This window comes from Epinephelus moara, chromosome 23, assembly GCF_006386435.1.
Source record: "Epinephelus moara isolate mb chromosome 23, YSFRI_EMoa_1.0, whole genome shotgun sequence".
In the NCBI taxonomy this organism is placed as follows: Eukaryota; Metazoa; Chordata; class Actinopteri; order Perciformes; family Serranidae; genus Epinephelus; species Epinephelus moara.
In genome coordinates this window covers 27,823,792-27,844,734 of record NC_065528.1, presented here as the reverse complement: position 1 = coordinate 27,844,734, position 20,943 = coordinate 27,823,792, and the positions used below count along the sequence as shown (strand labels likewise).

Sequence of the window (20,943 nt, the reverse complement as noted above, 5' to 3'; positions counted from 1 at the left end):
TATATATATCTATATATATATATATATATATATATATATATATATATATATATAAAAGCATAATTATAAGGCTACGAAAACCAAACGAATTTTATTTTATAGCGATTATACACTTGTATAAACATATTAATGGGTAGAAGATTCAGATTCAGATTCAGGATTGACAATAAACCATGCCAAATATTACACACTGGCCCTTTAAGGCTCAAAAGAAAAGATATGTTTTAGTCCACGGGCCCGTACCATGACACCAGCACCATATAGCTACCCAGGCTTCACTAACCCTTATATTGGCCATTTGGATGACCAGTATCACCAAGCTGCTCAACGAACTCAGTCAACTCTGGGTTCTCCTATCCAGCCAGGAGCTCGCTCATGTATCAGAGGCAGGGTTGTTAATACCCAGCAACATCATCAGAACTATGAATAAAGTACTTCACATGATATGAAATGAAACGGTGATACTAATTACCTGCGGGAATGTTGTTTTCATGGGACAGCAAAAAGTCATAGTCATCAGAAATGTGAACAACAGCTTATGATCTTATAACAGAGTTAGAAAATGACTTAAAAGACTTAAAATATGCTTACGATAGATAGACCATATATGAAATAAGCAGAGAGTGAGTATTTTAGCTATTTTGTTGGAAACTACTCTAAATATGCCAAATAAAAACACTTTAAGTGATGCTAGACTTCTTCCGCTACCGGAGTAAACAGTGGAAAAGTAGCTTGCTGCATAAATAATAACAGGAGCCAGTTAACAATGTGTGGATTTTTTTCTAATAAACTATAATCATTCATTTTTATTTCCAGTTATCACCACACAGATGTGTCATGTTATTCTGATCCACAGTGGTGAAATCAGGGTGTAAAATCAGCCACATTGTCAGCTATCACTGTGGGGATAAAATATTAAAATGCAGCTAAAAGCATCATCATGTATTTAGTGTTGTAAACGATCTCTCAGTTTGTGAGAAGCCGTGTTTTTAAATCAGAGTGGAAACAATAAAGTAATTCCTCTACCTTGTTTTACCTGTCGCTCTGTTTTTTTGTCCATGTCGGGACACTTTTTATCCAGTGATCTGATGGGTCGTTTGTCGGGCAGGTTAGCTGCTCAGCTTAAGTTACCACAGTGATTTATCTGGGTAAATGTGAAACAGCCCGTAATGGTCTGGCCCCATCCTACATCGCAGACCCTCTAACCTCCTATTCTACACCCACGTCCCTCAGCCTCAGGTCCCTCAGGTCAGCTGACCTGGGGCTCCTGGCTGTCCCACGCTCCAGACTTAAGCTCAGGGGGGATCGTGCCTTTGCTGTGTCTGCCCCCAAACTGTGTGACAGCATCCTGCTCCATGAAGCATGCAAACTCCGCACAGAGGGGCTACCCCACCCTGGATTCAAACCAGGGTTCCTGCAGAATTTAACCTTTGATTTTGTAAATACATTTTGCTGATACTACTTCTCTACATTTACTTAAGGACTGGTTTATAATTCAGGGCTTTTATTTGTATTAGAGTATTTCTACAGTGTGGTACTATTACTTTTACTCAAGTAAGGAATCTAATTTCTGTGTCCCCCACTGATGTTGGTGCTGAACACGTCTGTTTTCTGAGCTGAGGGGGGCTCTTCAAGTGGCTATTGAAGTGTACAGCAACAACGCATAATGAATTAAAACACCTTTTCACATTGACTGAATTCCACACAGTCGCAGTAAATTAAATCGAGAGACTACAGCGGTGAGAGCTGCTCCGCTGAGAACAAAACAACTCATAACTAATCCCTGATGCACTCTGCCGAGCGTGAGAGGAGCAGGAGCCACTGTAGGTGATTTCAACACTACAGTACTGATCTTATCCGATACAGTGGAGACACACCTCATTTAAAATCAACCGACACTGGCATTGCTTACTCCAGCTTTTTATACCCCTGTAAAATTAATGTGAAGTAAAATAAAACAGAGGGAATGAGGCTGAACCTGCATGAAACCATTCTGTGCTTGGAAAGTCTCTCACTCATTGCTATTCATTAACACATTTTAGCTTTGGGATTGTGGTCTTTATTTCATCTACATTATTTATTATTTAATGAGTAGGATGTTAATAGTATTCATTATGCCTGGCTGTGTGTTTTAAATCGCTTGTTTCCGTGGCAACGCGGCTGCCTGCCTGCATGACTTTGCTGAGGTCACTCACTGTCACATGAAGATTCACAACTTTTTACGTTTGAGTTTACTTTGATTTATGTTTCTAAATCTTTCATTAGCATTTATTGAACCGGCAGCAGAGCAGACAGCTCCCTCATTGGGCATGTATGTATTTAAAGTAACATTTTGGGAATTACACTTATTTGCTTTTATGTCCGAGAAGATTGACAGGACTCTAATGTCTGTATGGGTGAGCTAGCAGCTGGTTAGCTTAGCTTTAGCATAAAGACTGTAAATAGGTGAAAACAGCTCCCCTGACTCTTTCCAGTGATAACAAAATCAGCCTACTAGTAAAATAGCAATTGAACTAAGGACAGGTGACTTCAGTGGTTGCCTAGCAACAATAAAAAAGATGGCGCAGGCTGGAGTCTTGATGCTAAGCTAAGCTAACCAGCTGCTGGCTTTATCTTTATATTGAACACACAGATATGAGAGTGGTGTCAATTTTCTCATCTAACTCGCAGCAAAGGAAGCGAATCTCCAAATGTCAAACTTCTCCTTTAAATGCACATTAGGTTCTGTTCTAACAGATAATTCCAGTGAGTGTAAAGACCATTTGGATTTTTTTAACTATTTTATGTTACTTCTCCTGCACGACATCTCAGAGGCAATTATTCTACTTTTCACTCCACTACACGAGACAGCTTTAGGTACTATTTACTTTTTAAATTCCGATTATTTTTATACCCTTATTATCCGAATTTGGTGAGTATGATTTTGAGTGTTTGTGATAAACTGAAGGATAAAGTGTTCCTTTATGTGGTGGGAAAACTCTCCTACTTCTTAAGCTAAATAAACTCTTTAAAAACCCTCTTGGATCAGCTGGAAAATGCAACGTCACAAAGCTGAAAACAGGACTGTTCTTCTGATGCTATGAAAACTTTGGTAACACTTTACTTGAAGGTATCTACATAAGAGTGACATGACACTGTTATAACTATGACATGACATGGTCATGAACATTATGTACATGTCATAAACGTTTATAACTGCTCTCATTAAGTGTCATTCGGTTTTGTCATGACAAGTTGACATTGTTTGGGTTGTCTCGATTATGACAACTAGACATTAATTAAAGTGACATTACCAGAAGTTGTCTTTGTCATGACAAGTTGACATTAAATATGTTTGGGATGTCCTTATAATGACAACTTGACATTAACCAGGATGACATTACCAGAAGATGTCTTTGTCATAACAACTTGACATTAACAAGAAATGCACCTCTTTTGTGTTTATGACAAGTTGACATAATGATTGATACAAAGACATCTTCTGGTAATGTCATCCTGGTTAATGTCAAGTTGTCATTATAAGGACATCCCAAACATATTTAATGTCAACTTGTCATGACAAAGACAACTTCTGGTAATGTCACTTCAATTAATGTCTAGTTGTCATAATCAAGACAACCCAAACAGTGTCAACTTGTCATTACAAAAACCGAATGACACTTAATGACAGCAGTCATAACATTTATGACATGTACATAATGTTTACGACATTGTCATGTCATAGTTATGACAGTGTCATGTCACCCTTATGTAGATACCTTCAAGTAAAGTGTTACCAAAACTTTTTAGAGAGATGTGGTTCACAAAACATCATATACAACAACAAAACCCATTTTACTGCACTGTGAGTACTTTTACTTTTGATACTTTATGTAAAATTTGCTGGTAACACACATACTTTTACTTAAGTAATGCTCTGAATGCAGGAGTTTCCCCTGCAGTGGAGTATTTTCACGGTGTGGTATTAGTACTTTTACTTAAGTAAAAGATCTCAGTCATTCATGCTTAATGCCGACTACACAGCAGCATTTAAAATTCACTGCGCTCTTGAATATCAGATTGTAATTGAAAGTGATGAATTAATTAGATGATTAAAGCAGAGCAAGAACGCCTTCTGGTGCTCTTAGAATCAAGCATGTCATGACTAATCCCTCTTTCGCCGTATCAAGACTGAGAATACTCGGGTCACATTTAAACATCTGGTGTCTGAATGTGAAGAGGAATCCACATTTCAGCTGCTTGTGTGTATGTGTGGGTTACCTGCAGCAGAGGCAAGCTGAAGTGGGGTCTCCGTGTAGTTCTCCGCCCCATCCTGCAGGGCGCCCTCCACATTCGCTCTATTATCCAGCAACAACTGTGGCGGGGACGGAGGGAGGTGGAGAGGGAGGGAGGGGAAAACAAACCAGGAGGGAGAGTTGGGAGGAAGAAAACAGGCGAGGGGGAGATGGTGTGTTACACTCAAGCTTGGCACGAGGAAAAAGCCTCAACTGGTGGAAACCTAAACCACCTCATTTAGAGATTTGTCCTACTTCTGGATACTACACACACACTCCTATCTTCACCTCCTCATTAGCTTGTTATTGTTGGTGCCTGAGCTGAGAAAGGAGGAACCAAAATGGTTTCATTCTCTATCCAAAAAAGAAAACCTGATAGCGCTGGTGCAGATTAATAATTGAAAAAATCCTGAGGGCGACGCTGTTCATCAGGCTCTCAGCCAATGTCAGCTCACACAATAACTACTGCAACAGCATTTATTATATATTAAGAATGAACAAAACAGTGAAATTTGGCATCCCTGAGGCTGTGTATCAGGCTGGCTGAGCTCTGCTCTGTTTAGTTTGCCTCCGGAGGTTTCTCACTGCTGCTGTCGGACCAATCCTTAGATTCAGTCATGGTGAAAACCAGGGGGCTGTGTGACTCATCTATACATCTATAAAAGTACCTGCAGTATTTTTTAACCTTGACCCTATTTTCCAGAGTTTTTGTGTCTAAGTGACTAATGGAGACGACAAGTTTTTAAATTGCTCCAGTATTGAGCTACAAGGTAACTCGGAGCATGTGTGCACCGCCAATTTACGTCCGCTATAAGTGTGTGTTTTGCCACTTACAGGCTCAGGTTGTTATGAAGTGTTCGATAGAAAGTGTCTGCCAACCTTTCTGAAAGGATCCCTACAGATACAGACTTTTTGTGAATGAGTAAGATCATTTTCTTTTAAGCAGAAACAGCACCAAAATCACTATCGCCAAACCCACCGGACTCCTTTAAAATAAACACTAATTTTATCATCGTAAAATAACACTTCATTTTAAAGGGGACAAAAACAAAGTAAAACACACAGAAACCGTCAAAAGCCCTTAAAAGAATCTTAAGAAAACCCTTAATTCACCCAAGTAGGTGTGAGAATATGCTGCCTCTATACATGCTAAAATTACTGTTTTTTAAATGAAGTCTGGTGGGTTTGGTAGTGGCGATTACTGGACTGTTTCTGGTTAAACAAAATGGATCTTACTCTTTAATAAAAAGCTCTATCTCTGTAGGGATCCTTTGTAATGAAACCTAGTTTACTACTCCAGCAAGTACGTTCTTAACTAGGCGATGTGTTTAATGCCGATTTATTAAACAAACAACGGAACAACTAAAGCAAAATGAGATGAAATATTATGTCTTCTGGTTACGTGATTGCGGTAATGTTATGTGATTACGGACAACAGAAAATATCAGTGCCAAAAGTCACCGTCTTTGTCTAAAAAAGCCGCCACGCCAGTGAATGAACAGGTAAACTAATGTAAAACCATGCCCACACCTGTGCCAGTTACGACCGGGAGTGAAAGTGACCAAAAGAACGTGTGCAGCCTCAACAAATAATAAACAACGAGGATAAAATATATATTCTGGCTCCGACAATGACCTTGCAACGAAGGTATTTATAGTCCCTGTTAATAGCCCAAAGCTGTTAGTGAGAAATAATATATATATCTGCTGAATAAATAATTTTTCAATGGACAGATTTAGCTGCTACGTCCGCAAACGTCACATGGAGGCGTCACACGTCTCACTGGCACAGCTGATGTGATCCAAACATTTCTAATAACAGTTGTGCTGTCATGCTGATTTGATCACGCTCTGAATGTCTAGTTGACTAACCAGATTGCCTGCTGGGATGTATTCACTGTATAAATAATGTTGTCAGACACTTATCATAATAATCTGAGTCTGTCAGTGACAAAAACAAACACTTACAGTGGTCGTAAATTGACAGTGCGAACATGCCCTGAGTCTTAACACTGCGGTTTGTTTCCCACTGCAGTCGTCTCGCTCAATACTGGACCAGTTTCAAAAACCATTAGTCGTCTCCATTAGTCACTTAGACACAGAACATGGGAAACAGGGTCCAGGTTAAAAAAAATGCTGAAGCTACCCTTAACAAAAAAAAAGAACAAACAAACTTAAAGTGCAGAGTTTCTCCTCTCCACATAATCACTACACAGATAGGATCAAGGAGGAGAAATAAAAACGACATATGGCATTATTATTATTATTATAATGCACAATAATAATAATCATCATCATCATTATTATATCCTCATTTTCAGGGTCAGGGCAAGGGCCACAGGTTAATGGTTACAGGTCATAAACGTCACTACCTGCACGACAGGGACGTGTCCGTGTAACACGGCGAAAGTGAGTGGCGTCCCCTGGCGCGTTTCAGGATAAACTGAGGGGTGCTTGTTTACTGTGCTTGGCACCTGGGAAGTCATAGGTGAAGTTCAGGGAGAGAGATATACAGCCATTAACATTCACAGCTCAGGGCGGGAGATGGGGGGGAGAGGGGAGCGAGAAGCAGTAATGCAGGAGGAGGAGTGTAAGCAAAAGAGGGCAGGATGGCAGAGGGAGATTTTCCTCTTGAGTTTCACAGAAAATCTTGAGCAGCTTGACTTCTATTTCTCATCTCAGTCCTCACTCTTCAGAGTGTATTTGCGTCGGGCATGGCTCTCTGACCACACTTTGTGCTATCTGCCCAGCTCCATCTTTAGTGTTTCATTTCAAAGGGGAATGAAACCAGAGAGAAAACACAACATTGGCAGAGACTACAAACACTGTCAAGACGGGCGGTGCTGACTCATGAACAAAGCAGCGTCAGAGTAAAATCAAACAGGCATACAGCCCCGATGTTGTTCTGTGATTTCTAAAGTGGCTTCATCACAGAGTAAATTACTAAAATTATTTCTAAATGTCGCCCGGAGGAGGACTCGCTTTTCGACAGACGTTTAATGTAATGTCACATTTCATTTGAGCTCTGACACCAAACAACAGTGGGACTGTTAGTGTGTTTGTGTTCACACTGATTAATTATTAATTAGTTTGTAATATAAGGCAGTTTCAGCAGAAACTAGAGTGCAACAGCTTAACATAGCATGACTCCAGAGAATGTTTTAGATGGTGGAATTTTTAATCAGTGCCCTGCATCATGATCTGCTTTTACTTTAAGGCTCAGTTCACCCAAATTACAATCAAAAAGACATGTTTACACCAAGAGGTTATCTCCAGTGTCAAGCTAACGAAGCCACTCTAATACACTGTTATATACTGAGTCTTAAACACATTCACACATTCTTGATTCAAGAATTGAGCCACAAACTATTATTTCTAATATTCCAGAGACATTTAACAACCTCACATCAGCTCAAAGACGACTCATCAACTGTTTCCTTATGTCAGCTAAGAAATGCTCGCTGATGTTGTAGAAGGGTAAAAATATCCCCAATGTGAATATGTGGCTTGATGATGATGTCAGTAATCCCGAGGTGGAGAGGATCAGATATATTAGAAACGAGCAGGTGAATTTATTTGCAGATTCTTGTTAACAGTTTAATGTAGGATCCTTCGATATTGTTTTGGGCATATAGGTTAGGTGCTTTCTCTCTTTTTATCTGTATTATATATATTCTGAAGAGAACGGTGTGTGTAGCCCTTTTTAAAGAGGAATTGTGCAGGAAAGCCCAATCAGTCCTTTTCAGCATTGGCAGTATAAAAACAAAATCAAGGAGTGCAGCAAAATGTCACCTGCCTACTTTTGTTTATACAGAATGCGCCTTTTTCGGGGCAATGGGGGGCGTGAGCAAGTAACAAAATGTGTAGCTCAGTGTGTGACGTAAACAGTGACGTGGGAGGGAAGCCACGGCTGGTCAGTCCTTCGGCGATTCTCTTGTAAGTCGGCCCATTCTTCCCCGTCACCTGACGGTTAATGGCCTCTTCAATTGCGAGGACAAGGAGGGTGTCTCCTCATCTTTACTGTGTCTGTCAGGTTTGTGTTTCCCTCTTGCTACTAGCTGCTCGCTAATTCCTGCTATCAGCTGTTTCCTGTTTATCCACCGCCAGTGGCTCGCACGTGTGGTGTCATCAACAGCTCCTCCCACCAGTCATCAACAGCCCCTCCTGTGGCGGAAGGCCGCCTCGCTCTGTTTAAACTAAAAGGGTTCCGCCAATATGTCTACCCTACGAGGCAGAAAATTGGGCAGCTCGGATCAACTCGCCAATCTGGCTCTGTGTGTCTAAACGCTCGCAGCTTGCTGGCAAGACAGCCCAACATTCGCCGAAAATCTGGCAGTGTAAAAGGGGCTTCTATCAGTTTTGTAAATGCACTAATTATCTTTATATTGCCTTTGTATATCTACCAATAATTTCTTTATCTGCATATATTTACTTCTGATCTGTGCCAATTGACACCACTCTCAATAAAATGCTTTAACAAGAGGTTATCCCCAAGTCTGAAAATTGAAGCCAATACGGGAGTGCCTTAAGCCTGCATTCTTTCTAATGGCCAGCAGGGGGCGACTTCACTGGTGGAAAAAAGAGGTCTGATTCTAAAACAGACAATAAGGCAGGGTATGCTTGAGAGCATGGCTACCTTATGATTGACAAGTTGCTAACAAGCTAACAAACTCCTCGACAGCTCCACCCTCTCGTCCAAAAATTTTCGACTTTGGGCTCCAAAACACCAAGATGGTGACGGCTAAAATGCCAAACTCAAGGCTTCAAAACAGGAGTGGGTGATGTCATCGTAGCTGTGTTGATTACGCTATGTAGTCGATTTTCTGACTTGCCCCGCGACGAATTTAGCCATGCAGATAGTTTTTGGTTTATATGATAAGGTTTTAAGATTTCTGTCAATACCTTAATAGAGTGGAGGTGACTGGAAATTAATTTTTTTGTTGCTTATGGTATTAAGAAATAACGTCATGACCCAAAGACTTCACTCTGGACAGGTTTACCAGAACTATTCTCTCTCAAAGAAACAGTCCTTATAAACCTGTTGACAGTAAATCTAGGTCACTGGTTTCACACTTTCTTTGCTTGTTCATCCTTTGATATGCAGAAATGTTTTCTCATTACTCTGCATTAAAGGTCATAGCTCAAACCTGCTATGAATTCAGCCAAGAGAGTTAAAGAGTCACTGAATGCGTCACAAAATGTGGGCATCAGCAGCTATGGAGATACCACTTTAAGAACTGTGTTGTGCATGTTGAGAAAAGACTCCTTTTCATTAACAAACATCTAGCAAACCTTTCTCTTTATCTCTTCTGCTCTCTGCCACAGTAAATAAAACAATGTAAAAACAGCAGCAGTGTGTGATTCAGTTATATGTCAAGATGAAATAGACGTTATCTGGATAAACTCTTGTTACGTAAGTAGGTGCATAGCCCACTGTAGCTCTACACCACAAGGTAAATGAAAGAATGTAAACACAATTAGTGTGGGGAGTATAATTAAAGCACCATCTGGCCTGACAATGTACTACATAACAACAGTGCTGCAGTGGTAGTATGTGTGAAATCCAGTGTCCATGTAGATGTCTGTGGCAGGACTGCCATTAAGCCCTTGCTTTGAGAATAAATCCAGTGATAAGACCAGTTCTGGGGAGTTCAAACAGAATTTTTTAGAGGCCCGAAGAGGTAAAAGTAAAATCAAACATCAAAAGAAAGTGGCAGATCAAACCAGCTTGGACGGCTAAAAGTTGAAAGCTGCAAAGGCTCAAGACCTTTGTCGGTGTCCGACACCTGGATTGAAAATAACTAAGAGGTTTTGTGACTATCGGACAGACGCTCATTCATTTCCAACCAAATCTATGCCGGGCCCCGCTCTTGTTTAGCAACGCCGTCAACTCCTATTGGTCAATTGCAGAACATTTTGGGGACATGTTTTAAAAGTCTAATTAAAATTTAGACCAGTTTGGTGATGTTTGGAACCACTGTCATGGATTTATGACCTCATTTGTGCCAGGCAAATGTTAACTGGAACTGGTGGTGCCCTTTATCGAAGGATTTCTAAATAATTTTGCACACATGGTTTAACATTGTTATGAAACATATCCTGTGAGTTCTAAAATGATTGGACCAACAATTCCTGATTTATAGTATGATTTTGCATTTGTAGCACCCCCTAGTGGTTGATCTGAATGAAAATTTCAGGGTATGCTTCAGGTAATTCTGTGGACATTTCCTGCAAGGTTCCTGGTGATGACCTTAAGGTTATGGAGTTAGGTCTAGTTACGTGTTGAGCTTTGCCCATTTCAAGTTCACTGACCAACATAGGCCCGTTTCCACCGCAGGAACTTCGGGGTAATTTTACAGGGCCGGGGCCGTTGGTGCGTGTCTCCACCGCAGGAACCACCCCCGAAGGACAGAGTTCCAGAACTTTTACAGGGGCTAAACAAGTCCCTGCCTCGGAGTAGGTACTCAGAACAACCCTGGCTGGGCTTGGGGTTTACTTGGTGCTGATTGGATATACTCAAGGCGGGATGTGACATCAACAGAAAGCGACAAAATAGCTGGCATTTTTAAAACTCAGCAGACAAGGGTTAGCTCGTTCATAGCTATGTCTGCTTTCTTCTTCTTACTTCTGCTTCTTCTTCTTTGTTGTTGTTCTTCTTTGTTTGTTTCTTTGCAGCGTCGCCCCGGTCAAAATGGTTGCGCAACGATTACGTCACATCCAGAGCCCGGTAACTTTACAGGACCCTTCCTCCTACTCCGCCGCACAGTGGAGACATGGCGGTTGAGAGGGCCGAGCGAGAGGACGCTCCTGTAAAGTTCCTGCCCCCCAAATAGTACCAGGAACTTCTTCAGTGGAAAGGGGCCTTATCTTCAGAAAGTAATGAGACATCAACAAGCTTTTGATACCTTAAATAAGCTTGGTCCAATAATGATGGTACAAATCAGACCAATGGTTTAGGAGGAGATGTCTAAAATGTGTTTTTCCAACCTGGTAAACTCCAAAGTCATTGAAATCCAACGCTTGTGCAGTGAGTGAGTGTGTCAGACACTGACAAAAAAGGCCGTCCTTTAATGTCGACATGATACATGGCCGGTCGCTTGACGGCATCAGGGGTAAACGAGGTGGGACAAGAACGCAAGTCAAGGCAGCGAAAGTCCGAGTTGTTGGATGGTTCCAACCAACACAGACTTTCACCTGAGACAGCGGTGTTTGTGTCCTGAAAGATTATAACGCCATGTGTGTTTGTTGTTGGAGGGAAAAAAACATGAATTCACGTTGTTGTACTGATGTAGTGCGACTGTATGTAATCGTTAAATTTCCTGTGAAAATTGAAGTGTGTTTTGAAGACACGTTGTCCTAGAAAATCAACAACCAACACACCCAGGATACCTTTCACGTCGTATGTGGATGTGGAAATCCATGACCAAATGTTGATATGTGGCGAGGTCGGAGTGAGAAGGTGTTGGCTTTTCCAAAAACTAAAAATGGTAAAAAATCTAGTCTGGGTGGACACTGGTGGTTCTTGAGGTACATTCGAAGAGTGAGTATAAATGGATGTCTGTACCACGTTTCAAGTAAATTCCTTGGGCAGCACTTGGTCACAGCTTCAAGTTACTGGTGACAATTTCATGCCTCAACGAGGTATCATCTCACGAGAATTTGTGAAAACAGTTCCGAAGAAAAATAATAAACCAGCACCAAAACAAAAGGGTTTCTTATTTGAACCACTAAATAAAAAAAAATCAGATTCATATTGGCGCCCTTTTGTGGGGTCGTGATGCCCACGTTGGGGAAAACTAAACCAGGGCACTGGTTTTTAAAGAGTGGTTGTTTTGAGGGAAACAAACAAGTGTCCATTTACCTCCATTGTATTGGTGCGATAGCTGAAATCAATGATAGTTTACAGTATCTCAAAACCTCAGCACATATTGATCTGCATGACCGGACTCCATTAGAAAAACACAAGAAAATATGTTTCTTGTAATTTGGGTGAACTGATGCTGCATGATTTATACAGGTAGCGCTTTGTTTTGAGTCAACACCCCTGCACTGATACAGGCACTAAACCAATGGAGCAATCAAAACAACAATGAGTTCACTATGGTGGAGGAGAGTCTATGAAGCATTTCTATTCTGGAATATTCTTATTGCCATCTACGATTAAAGCAGCTACATACTGACACACACACAGAAGACACTACAGAGACAAAAATCAGATTCATAACAAAAAGCCTTCACTGTTACTTTTACTGTTCTCAGTTCAACACCAATGCAACAAAGTCCATGCTTCATGTACAGTCAGTGGGAGCAGGTTACACTAAGTGCACACACTTGTACAACAGTAATGCATTATTGATGCAGCACAGAGCAAACTGCTGCTGAATGTCTACACTGTAAAATGTAATCAAGTAACTGGCTGCACTGCGAGACCATCAGTGGATTATCATTGTGTATCATTGTTACTGTGCAAATGATCCTCCTTTATTGCTTATCAGTGCACTTTGTGTAATAAGCTGCCAGGAGAACAGAGAGCATGCCGACAGTAGGTGAGACCATGGAGACAGAGGGAGGAGGGAAAGAGCAACACAAAGTGGGTTCATCGTTGTCACACAACAAATGTAAATGAACATTTTGGACCAAAAACACAAACAAGAAACAAGCACATAAACAAACAAACACACAGAAACGTGGAATCAATGTGACATTTTGACAGACTGATGGTGTCTCGTGAACACTGACCTCGCTGTTGATGTCAGCTCCAGCGTCGAGCAGCATCTGAACCATGGCCTCATCGCCGCGGACGCAGGCGTACATTAGAGGGGTCATTCCCTGTGGGTGGAGAGGAGGAGGGTTACAGGGTTCAGGCTCAGGAAAGGTAATGAACTGTATTTCTCTCAGGAGATTGTTTTCAGCCAACCGCAAACTTAATCTGCTTCTTATTTCCAAATGGTAAACACAACAGCAGCTCTTTGGATAAACAGAACAGTGTCAACAGCACAGTGGTGGCATCAAATTATGATTCCAGGGTCTCTGGTTCTAAACCAAAGATGTGAATTCCCATACTCCACTTGCATAGATAGACAGATTGTAGCATTTCACTATTATGCGGCCTTTTTGGGGGATTGCTGTAGCCTGTAATGCCTGATTTAACGGCAGCTTTTCTAAAAAATTGCAATGCATGTTGCATGTTTCTAGGTGTTATTTTCTGATGACATTGTGAGCAAGTGAAAATTGTAAAAACAGTTGCACTGCTCTCTGAAATGTGAAGCAACAGCCAGGTGCCAAGTGTGCTAGGTCTGGCACTGCCCTGATAGCATGAGATAACACAGCTGCGGTGGCTAACATCCAACACCAAACTGCTAAACAGTCCAAACAATCTCACACCAACACTTAATTGTCTCATCTCTGTCGTTAAACCCGTCAATAACCGTTGGGTACCATTAGCTTTGTGATGCTAACAGTTAGCCCTATCACTGTATGTAAGTCCCTGGTACAGAGCTCACACTCCCGCAGCAGTAGTCTCCACAATGAAATCAGATTTACCTTTTTTAAATAGTCAAACTTGTGGTTAAGTTGTGGTGATTGGAGAGCAGAATTCATGGGGTTTGGCTGAATTTGCATTCATTTTTCATCGAAACATCCTGGAGTGGCTGCTTTGTTTAAGAATTACTGATCCTACAAAAGGCTCAATTATTGTATGAATATGATAACTATCTTATCTTTGGACAAATTACTGTCCAGATTTCACCAAACTAAAGTTAAATAAGTGTTTCTATTGCATTTCGAGACTTCAAACCAAATTCCCACAGATGTTCTCTCAGTGAGGGATGATGTTTGCTTTTTGTATGTTCATTAACAAATGACTTGATTGGAGCGCTGTTCTGTTTATAATTTGCTGTTGATCTGTTCCTTGAGTATTCAACGCCTAATTAAGTGCACTCGCCTGCTGGAGTTGAGCATCTTGATTCATTACCATAACTTACAAACACCAAACATGATTCTTTGGTCATTTCCCTTAACTATGCCGTGAAAAATGTGGATTTCAGCGCCATCAGCAAAGCCCTTAAGAGGCAATTAGCAGTTCTATAAGGAGCTCGCCAACAGCTGTGCTCGTTAGTCGTATAGGACATCAACATAGGAATCAGTTAGTGTCCAAGTCTTTCTTTAGGTAATGTTCTTTAAATTGCCATTTCGTCATCAGGAACCTTTTGAAACACCATATGTTCATGCTGAGAGTTCACGGCTGGGACTAATCAGCCCCATGATGAAAGATTGCTTTAAAATACACCCAGTATTCACATGCAACATACAACTAGGTGCCTATTTCCTCCTCATCAGGCATTTCCAGCAGTTTCTTTAAGAGTCTAATTTTCCAGACATAATCATAACTGCCTCAAAATAACTGTGTCTCTCCAACGAGAGCGACAGCAGGTGGGCTGTGAAACTCCTAACATAACATCTTATATATCTCTACATGTCACCATACGCACAGAGCGCTCTCTTGAGCCTGACAAGCCCACACACATTATGCTCCGAGCCGCAGGGTGAAGCCTCATCTGAGTGTTATTGCAGGGAGAAAAGTAACAAAAGAAGTTAATATTAAAAGCAGGCCGAGTTCTTCCCATTTATCGGACTATCCAGCCTAAAACAAAGCATGCATTACAGTGGGCGAGCTTCCATAAAACAGCCTTCAATCATATGTCCGATCTGGGCCATTATGTTCAACACAGGCCTTTTACGACTCGCTCATAACACACCAGAGTACTTTATGTTGAAAATTGATATCCCTTTGTGGTGATTCATTCTTAAATATTTCCTGGACACCAATCTACTTAATCAGCAGACGGCTAAAGAGCGATAGACGGCTGATGATCATCGTGATGAGTTCAAATGCCTCTAAGCCGCGATGACAGCCCACAGCTTTTACTTTATTGCTCCTGAAACGCTGTCTGGTCCCCTGCACCATTTAGCCAGTTTACAAGTGAATAAAAAGCGTGTGTGTCACCATGGCTTGTTATTTATGTGAGAAGAGAGGTGGGAAAGTGTCAGTCAATACAATTTCTTACATTCATAAGGACCTGTAAATACTGATTCAGGTCTGTTCTGTCTGTCAATCAATTTTATTTGTCACATGAAATCATATAGGGTCTAATCTCAGTGACATGTAATACTGATATTATACCCTATATGATTTTAATTTGGTATCAATCAACCTGCCAGGAGCTGTGGATAACATCAAACCTGTATGTTTTCTAAAAATATAGAGTTATGTCAGAAACAACTAGAATTACTGCCTTGGGGTTGTATGCCTCAGCGAATCGCTGAAGTTGCACTTACAGTTTCCATCCATGTCCGTGAAAACACAGATGCTTCACACACATTTTCCCCCCGACAGCACAGAAGATCTATACAATCAGCAGTTTAATATCAGTGTCACCACTTCAGTATCTGAACAAACGTCTCTTCATCTGGCCTTTGATATGATGTTTAGTAATGGCCAGAAAAGAGTTTTATGCTAAATGTTATGATGCCACAGTGAAAGTGACCTTTGACCTTTTGAAAATATAATGTCATCACCCCATAATGTTATCATGTTGCACATTTGTGTAAAAATTTTGTCATAATTAGCGCATGAATTCTTGAATTGTGGCCAAAAACACATTTTGTGAGGTCACAGTGACCTTGACCTTTGACCACGCCAAAGCTGATCATTTCATCGTTGAGTCCAAGTGGACATTTGTGCCAAATTTGAAGAAAGTCCCTCAAGGTGTTTGTGAGCTATTGTGTTCACAAGAATAAGATTGATTCAAGGTCACAGTGACCTTGAGATCTGACCACCAAAATTGAATCAATTCATCGTTGAGTCCAAGTGGACATTTGTGCCAAATTTGAAGAAATTCCCTCAAGGTGTTTGTGAGCTATTGCGTTCACAAGAATGAGACTGATTCAAGGTCACAGTGACCTTGAGATCTGACCACCAAAATCGAATCAGTTCATCGTTGAGTCCAAGTGGACATTTGCGCCAAATTTGAAGAAATTCCCTCAAGGTGTTTGTGAGCTATTGTGTTCACAAGAATAAGATTGATTCAAGGTCACAGTGACCTTGAGATCTGACTACCAAAATCGAATCAGTTCATCGTTCAGTGAATGTTTGTGGCAAATCTGAAAAAACTCCTTCAAATTTTTCTTGAGATATTGCACTCACAAAAATGAGACAAAAAAAGGTCACAGTGACCTTGACCTTTGACCATATCAAATCGAATCATTTCATCCTTGTTTCATCATTTGTTAGCGAGACATTGCTGTGTTTCCCGCAGCTTTTTAGCAACCACCATGGATCTTTTTTAGCAGCCTGTTGCTGTGTTTCTATAGGGGAAAATGCCATGAAAAGCTACTGTGTCTGACTGAGACACTGCAGCATTTTTAGCGGGGGCTGTACCACCAAAATCAGGTATTTTAAGTTAAAACATGACATTTCCTTAATCATTAGTGGTTTCCCAGAGTTGAAAGGTAAGGTTTCAATATATCTGCTACATAATAATGTACAAATGAACATATATGTGCCTAACATTTATTCTGGCGATCAGGTTGAAAAAGGGGGCTTTGAACAAACATGAATCCTGCCAAAAGCTTCTGAAATGAACTTAACCAGGCACAGCCTTCTGACCACGGAAAATCAGATTCCTCTATTAGGTTCCACTTAGCAGCAAGGAATAACCGATATTTCCATTGACTGGAGAAGGTAAAGAATCCCAAAGGACATTAACACCTAAATGCAGTAAGACAGAGAAATCGACCTGATGGTCAAACACATCAGAGCTCAGTCCTGGAACATTGTTGCAGCATCTTGTAGAGACAGACCATTAGATCACTCCTTTATTTTTAATTCTTATGGACACATAGTAGAGGTGTAACGCACAGCTACTATCAGTCTCTGTGTATATCACAAAAATTCATATTAGTATTTATAACTGCAAGTTGTTAGACACTGTCGAGACAGGTTTACATATTTCAGTTACATATAAAATTTCCATACGATTGAGTAAAGTTATTCTAGCATAAACCAAAAAAATGACCATTTATATGATAAAATCAAAACTGAGATGAATATGGAACTGATTAACATCAATATATTAGAATTTCTTAACGGTAATGTTCTAACCTTTATTACAGTAAATTAGGTCAATTCTATGAGTTATACTTACTAAATTCTCATTGTGTATTCATCTCATGTTTTATTCTATTTAAATACATAAATGATCCTTTTTGGTCTTATGCAAGAATTACTTGACTCCATTGGATGGAAATTCTATATTTAACTGATAAATGTAAGCCTATTTTAATAATTGATTAATTGTGAGTAATTTTTCATGCAAAATTGTCAACAAATGCTTTGCCCCGGCTTCTTAGTTGTGAGGATTCGCTACTTTTATCGTCTGAGGGCCCTGACATACCAATGGCTGACTGACCATCGGTCAATGTTCGGCCGTTGGTGAGTGTCTGTCACTCTAGTTTTTGCAGTTTGTCCCGCACTGTTGACACTAGTCAGCGTTTTTTCGGCTGATTCAGCAAGTTGAATCAGCGCTGGAGCTGGTGGAGCCCTTCCGTGTATGAAATTAGGGATGCAGGATAATATTGGCACGTCATCAGTATCAGCCGATATTGGCTTTAAAATTAACTATCAGATCGGCCAACATATTTTCTCTTATTTGCACAATGAATGAATATTACATACACTGGAAAGCATTGTATTCCATGTCTCCATCTGCTGGTGGGCCGTTATGATAAGAGTATTCATGCATAATATGATGTTAATTCAACTACAGAGGAGACTTCATGATCACCAAAATTAGGTGGGGGAAAAAGGACATATCGGGTATCAGCGAAATAAGTTGTTATATATCGGTATATAGGCAGAAAATCCAGTATCGTGCATCCCTAAATGAAATCACTCTGATTGGAAATTCAGCTTCTTGCAAGAGAGGAAAAAAACGGAAGTTAGGAAAGTAAACGGCTGAAGTCAAGAGAAGTGATATTGAAACCAAGTGGTATCATTAGGTAAGATTATTTTTTAGCTATTGAGCTCTTTGGCAGAAAGAATTTGTTATAGTTTGTTATTGTTTGCTGGCACACAGTAAATATGCTCTGCTCTTCCAACATCAGGTTGTCTTTTTAATGTGCTAACTAGCTAACTAGCGTCTTGAATCCGTCCTATTACTCTACCGGTTTCTTATTTGAATGACAAATAGAGACTACCGCCACCTGCTGGTGTGGAGAGTTATTTCCTCTTACTTAGGCACAGAACATACATGCTAGTTGGCTGCTGGCTTTAGCTTTTGCTGTGTGTTCAAGTGCAACTTTTGGCTGTGACACAGACGACATGAGGCGACGCAACAGTTGACCTTCATTGGCACGAGTTCTCTGACGTTGGTTTGGTGTGTCTGGGCTTTTATGTGGTAATAAACAGACAAAAAGACTATCTTTAGGTTTTGGGATGTGGATCAGGTAAAACAAGCAATTTGATAACATCCTCTTTGGCTTCAGAAAACCTGTCAAGAAAAACTGTTAATAAGAACATAATCCTCAGATTACTTGATAATGAAAATAATCATTAGTTGCAGCCCTGTTACGAGCCAAGATCTGAAGTTATAAGGAGTGTGTGTGTGTTTCAGTTTGGCTGTTATAACTGAGGAGAAGTCATGCAAGGTGACTAACATTACAGCAAATATTCAGATGTATTTATAATGTATTTATATTCCGACAAACATTCTTTGTACACACACACACACACACACACACACACACACACAGACACAAAGCATCCAACACTTTGTTGTAAATAATGTGAACTCTGAAAAGTTGTATCACGCCATAAGAATTCAGCACAGTGCGTGACTCATCGGCAGCAGCCTGTGCCCAGCATGTGTGTGTAAACTGGGACGGACTGCCAGGTAATACTTGTTAGAAATTCATTGTGTTTAACTCTCCACTATCCCTGTGTAGGTGTGTGATGTTGGTGCCATGTGTGCATGTAGGAGTGCGTGTCAACTGCCGGACCTGTTCGCTCATGCTGTTGATGCCATCGGGCCCCAGCAGGTTCACGGCCTGCTTGACCAGGTCCGTCCGTCCGCAGTTGAGCATCCTGAAGCCCAGGTCCTGCAGAAACTTGGCCTCTGTGGAGGCGGCATCCAGCTTCCTGGTGGCACAGAAACAATCCTCCGCTCTGCAGATGGAAACAGCAAATCCATTACTGTGATTAAGTGGGAGCTTATCTCAGGAATGGATTTTGAGATCTGTGGATAAACAGCTCCATTTCACACAGAGAGAGAAACAGAAAATGACTGCTACTCTGCAACTTAAACTCTCAGCATTATAAAATCAACTGCGACTTTATAAGTTTATTTCAAGCATTGAGCTGTTTGCATTCAAAGTCAATCCACTTTGCATTCATCATTCTCCGTTGCTTGCATGTGGTTCTCTACTTCCGTCCTTTCCTAAAGTAGCTTTTCTCCAGGTAAAGCTTTTGCTGTGACTCATTATTACTCATTCATGACTCCCGTAAAGCCTCTTAATCCAAGCTGCGAGCAGCTGCCACAGCTGATGTTTCCACGGGGTCACGGAGGAGCCGTTTCATGATGTTTGTCAAATGTTATGTGACGATTATACCTGACATGTGTAAAGAGATGTTAATTGGCAATTCACACCTCTCAGTGTTTCATTAATTATTTCACTGCACGTATTTGAGATGTGATGCGAATTTTAACCCACTGACACCGACACAACATTGCTGACTGAGCCGCCATGTGACAAATATGGAGCATGGCTACGTGACTGCTGGGGTGTGTTTGTGCATGAGTGAAGGGGAAGGCGGGGAGAGGAGGAAACAGGGGAGAGAGAAATATGCAGAGAGAAGATTTATCCCCAAGTCACGAAGCCAGCAGATGGGTTACTCAAAGAGAAACTTCATTTAGGAACTGCCAAATCTCATGAACAAACTTTTTAAGCCAGGAGTTGGGGAGCAACTAGTTACACGTGACGGCGTTACATCAATAAATTACAAAATAAATGTAACTGTGATCTTGACAGGCACTGAGAACAAAAATATGAAATTTCACTACAGTTATTAATCAAAGTGTCGGTGATTACAACATCCGAATATTTTCTTTTTGGTAAAAGACTTCTATGTAGAATATAATGTTAATTCATTTGATGTCTTCCTTCCCAGCACTGCCTTTAAGTTAGACACTGTAGTTTAACAGGACTAAGAGTCTACATCCAAACTAGCAGCTCTGTGAAGCTGTACTTAAAGAAACAGTGTGTCAGATTTAGGGGGATTTAGTGGCATTTAGTGGTGAGGACAGCAGATTGTAACCAGCTGAAACTTCTCTCAGTTAAGATTCCTTCAGTGTTCATTGTTCAGGAGGATTTTACCAGAAGCTGAATTATCCACAGCGGTCTCTTCTTGTCGAAAACAAACGGACCAGGTGATTTAAACAATTGAAAACACTGAATAAAACAGTTTAATGTTACAAATCAGTGTTTCTTCGATGCTGTTTGGCATTTCAGAGATGCTATAGTGTGCTCACCCTTTTTCTCTGATAACTTAATGTATGCTTGTCTTTTTTCTGATCCAGATGTTCAGGAGGTGTTTACTGTGAGCTGAAATATCT

The 20,943-nt window shown here is 40.7% G+C and overlaps 1 protein-coding gene across 1 annotated transcript in view; it reads right to left on the bottom strand.

Moving 5' to 3' along the window:
* Positions 1 to 20,943, bottom strand: part of btbd11a (BTB (POZ) domain containing 11a) — a 288,723-nt gene that overhangs the window by 23,757 nt on the left and 244,023 nt on the right. Inside the window, exons 5-8 of the mRNA XM_050036822.1 lie at positions 19,331 to 19,496; positions 13,013 to 13,102; positions 6,646 to 6,747; positions 4,261 to 4,354 (exon numbers count right to left, since the gene is read on the bottom strand). Of these exons, the coding sequence (XP_049892779.1) occupies positions 4,261 to 4,354; positions 6,646 to 6,747; positions 13,013 to 13,102; positions 19,331 to 19,496 (452 nt within the window). The remainder of the gene's footprint in view (positions 1 to 4,260; positions 4,355 to 6,645; positions 6,748 to 13,012; positions 13,103 to 19,330; positions 19,497 to 20,943) is intronic.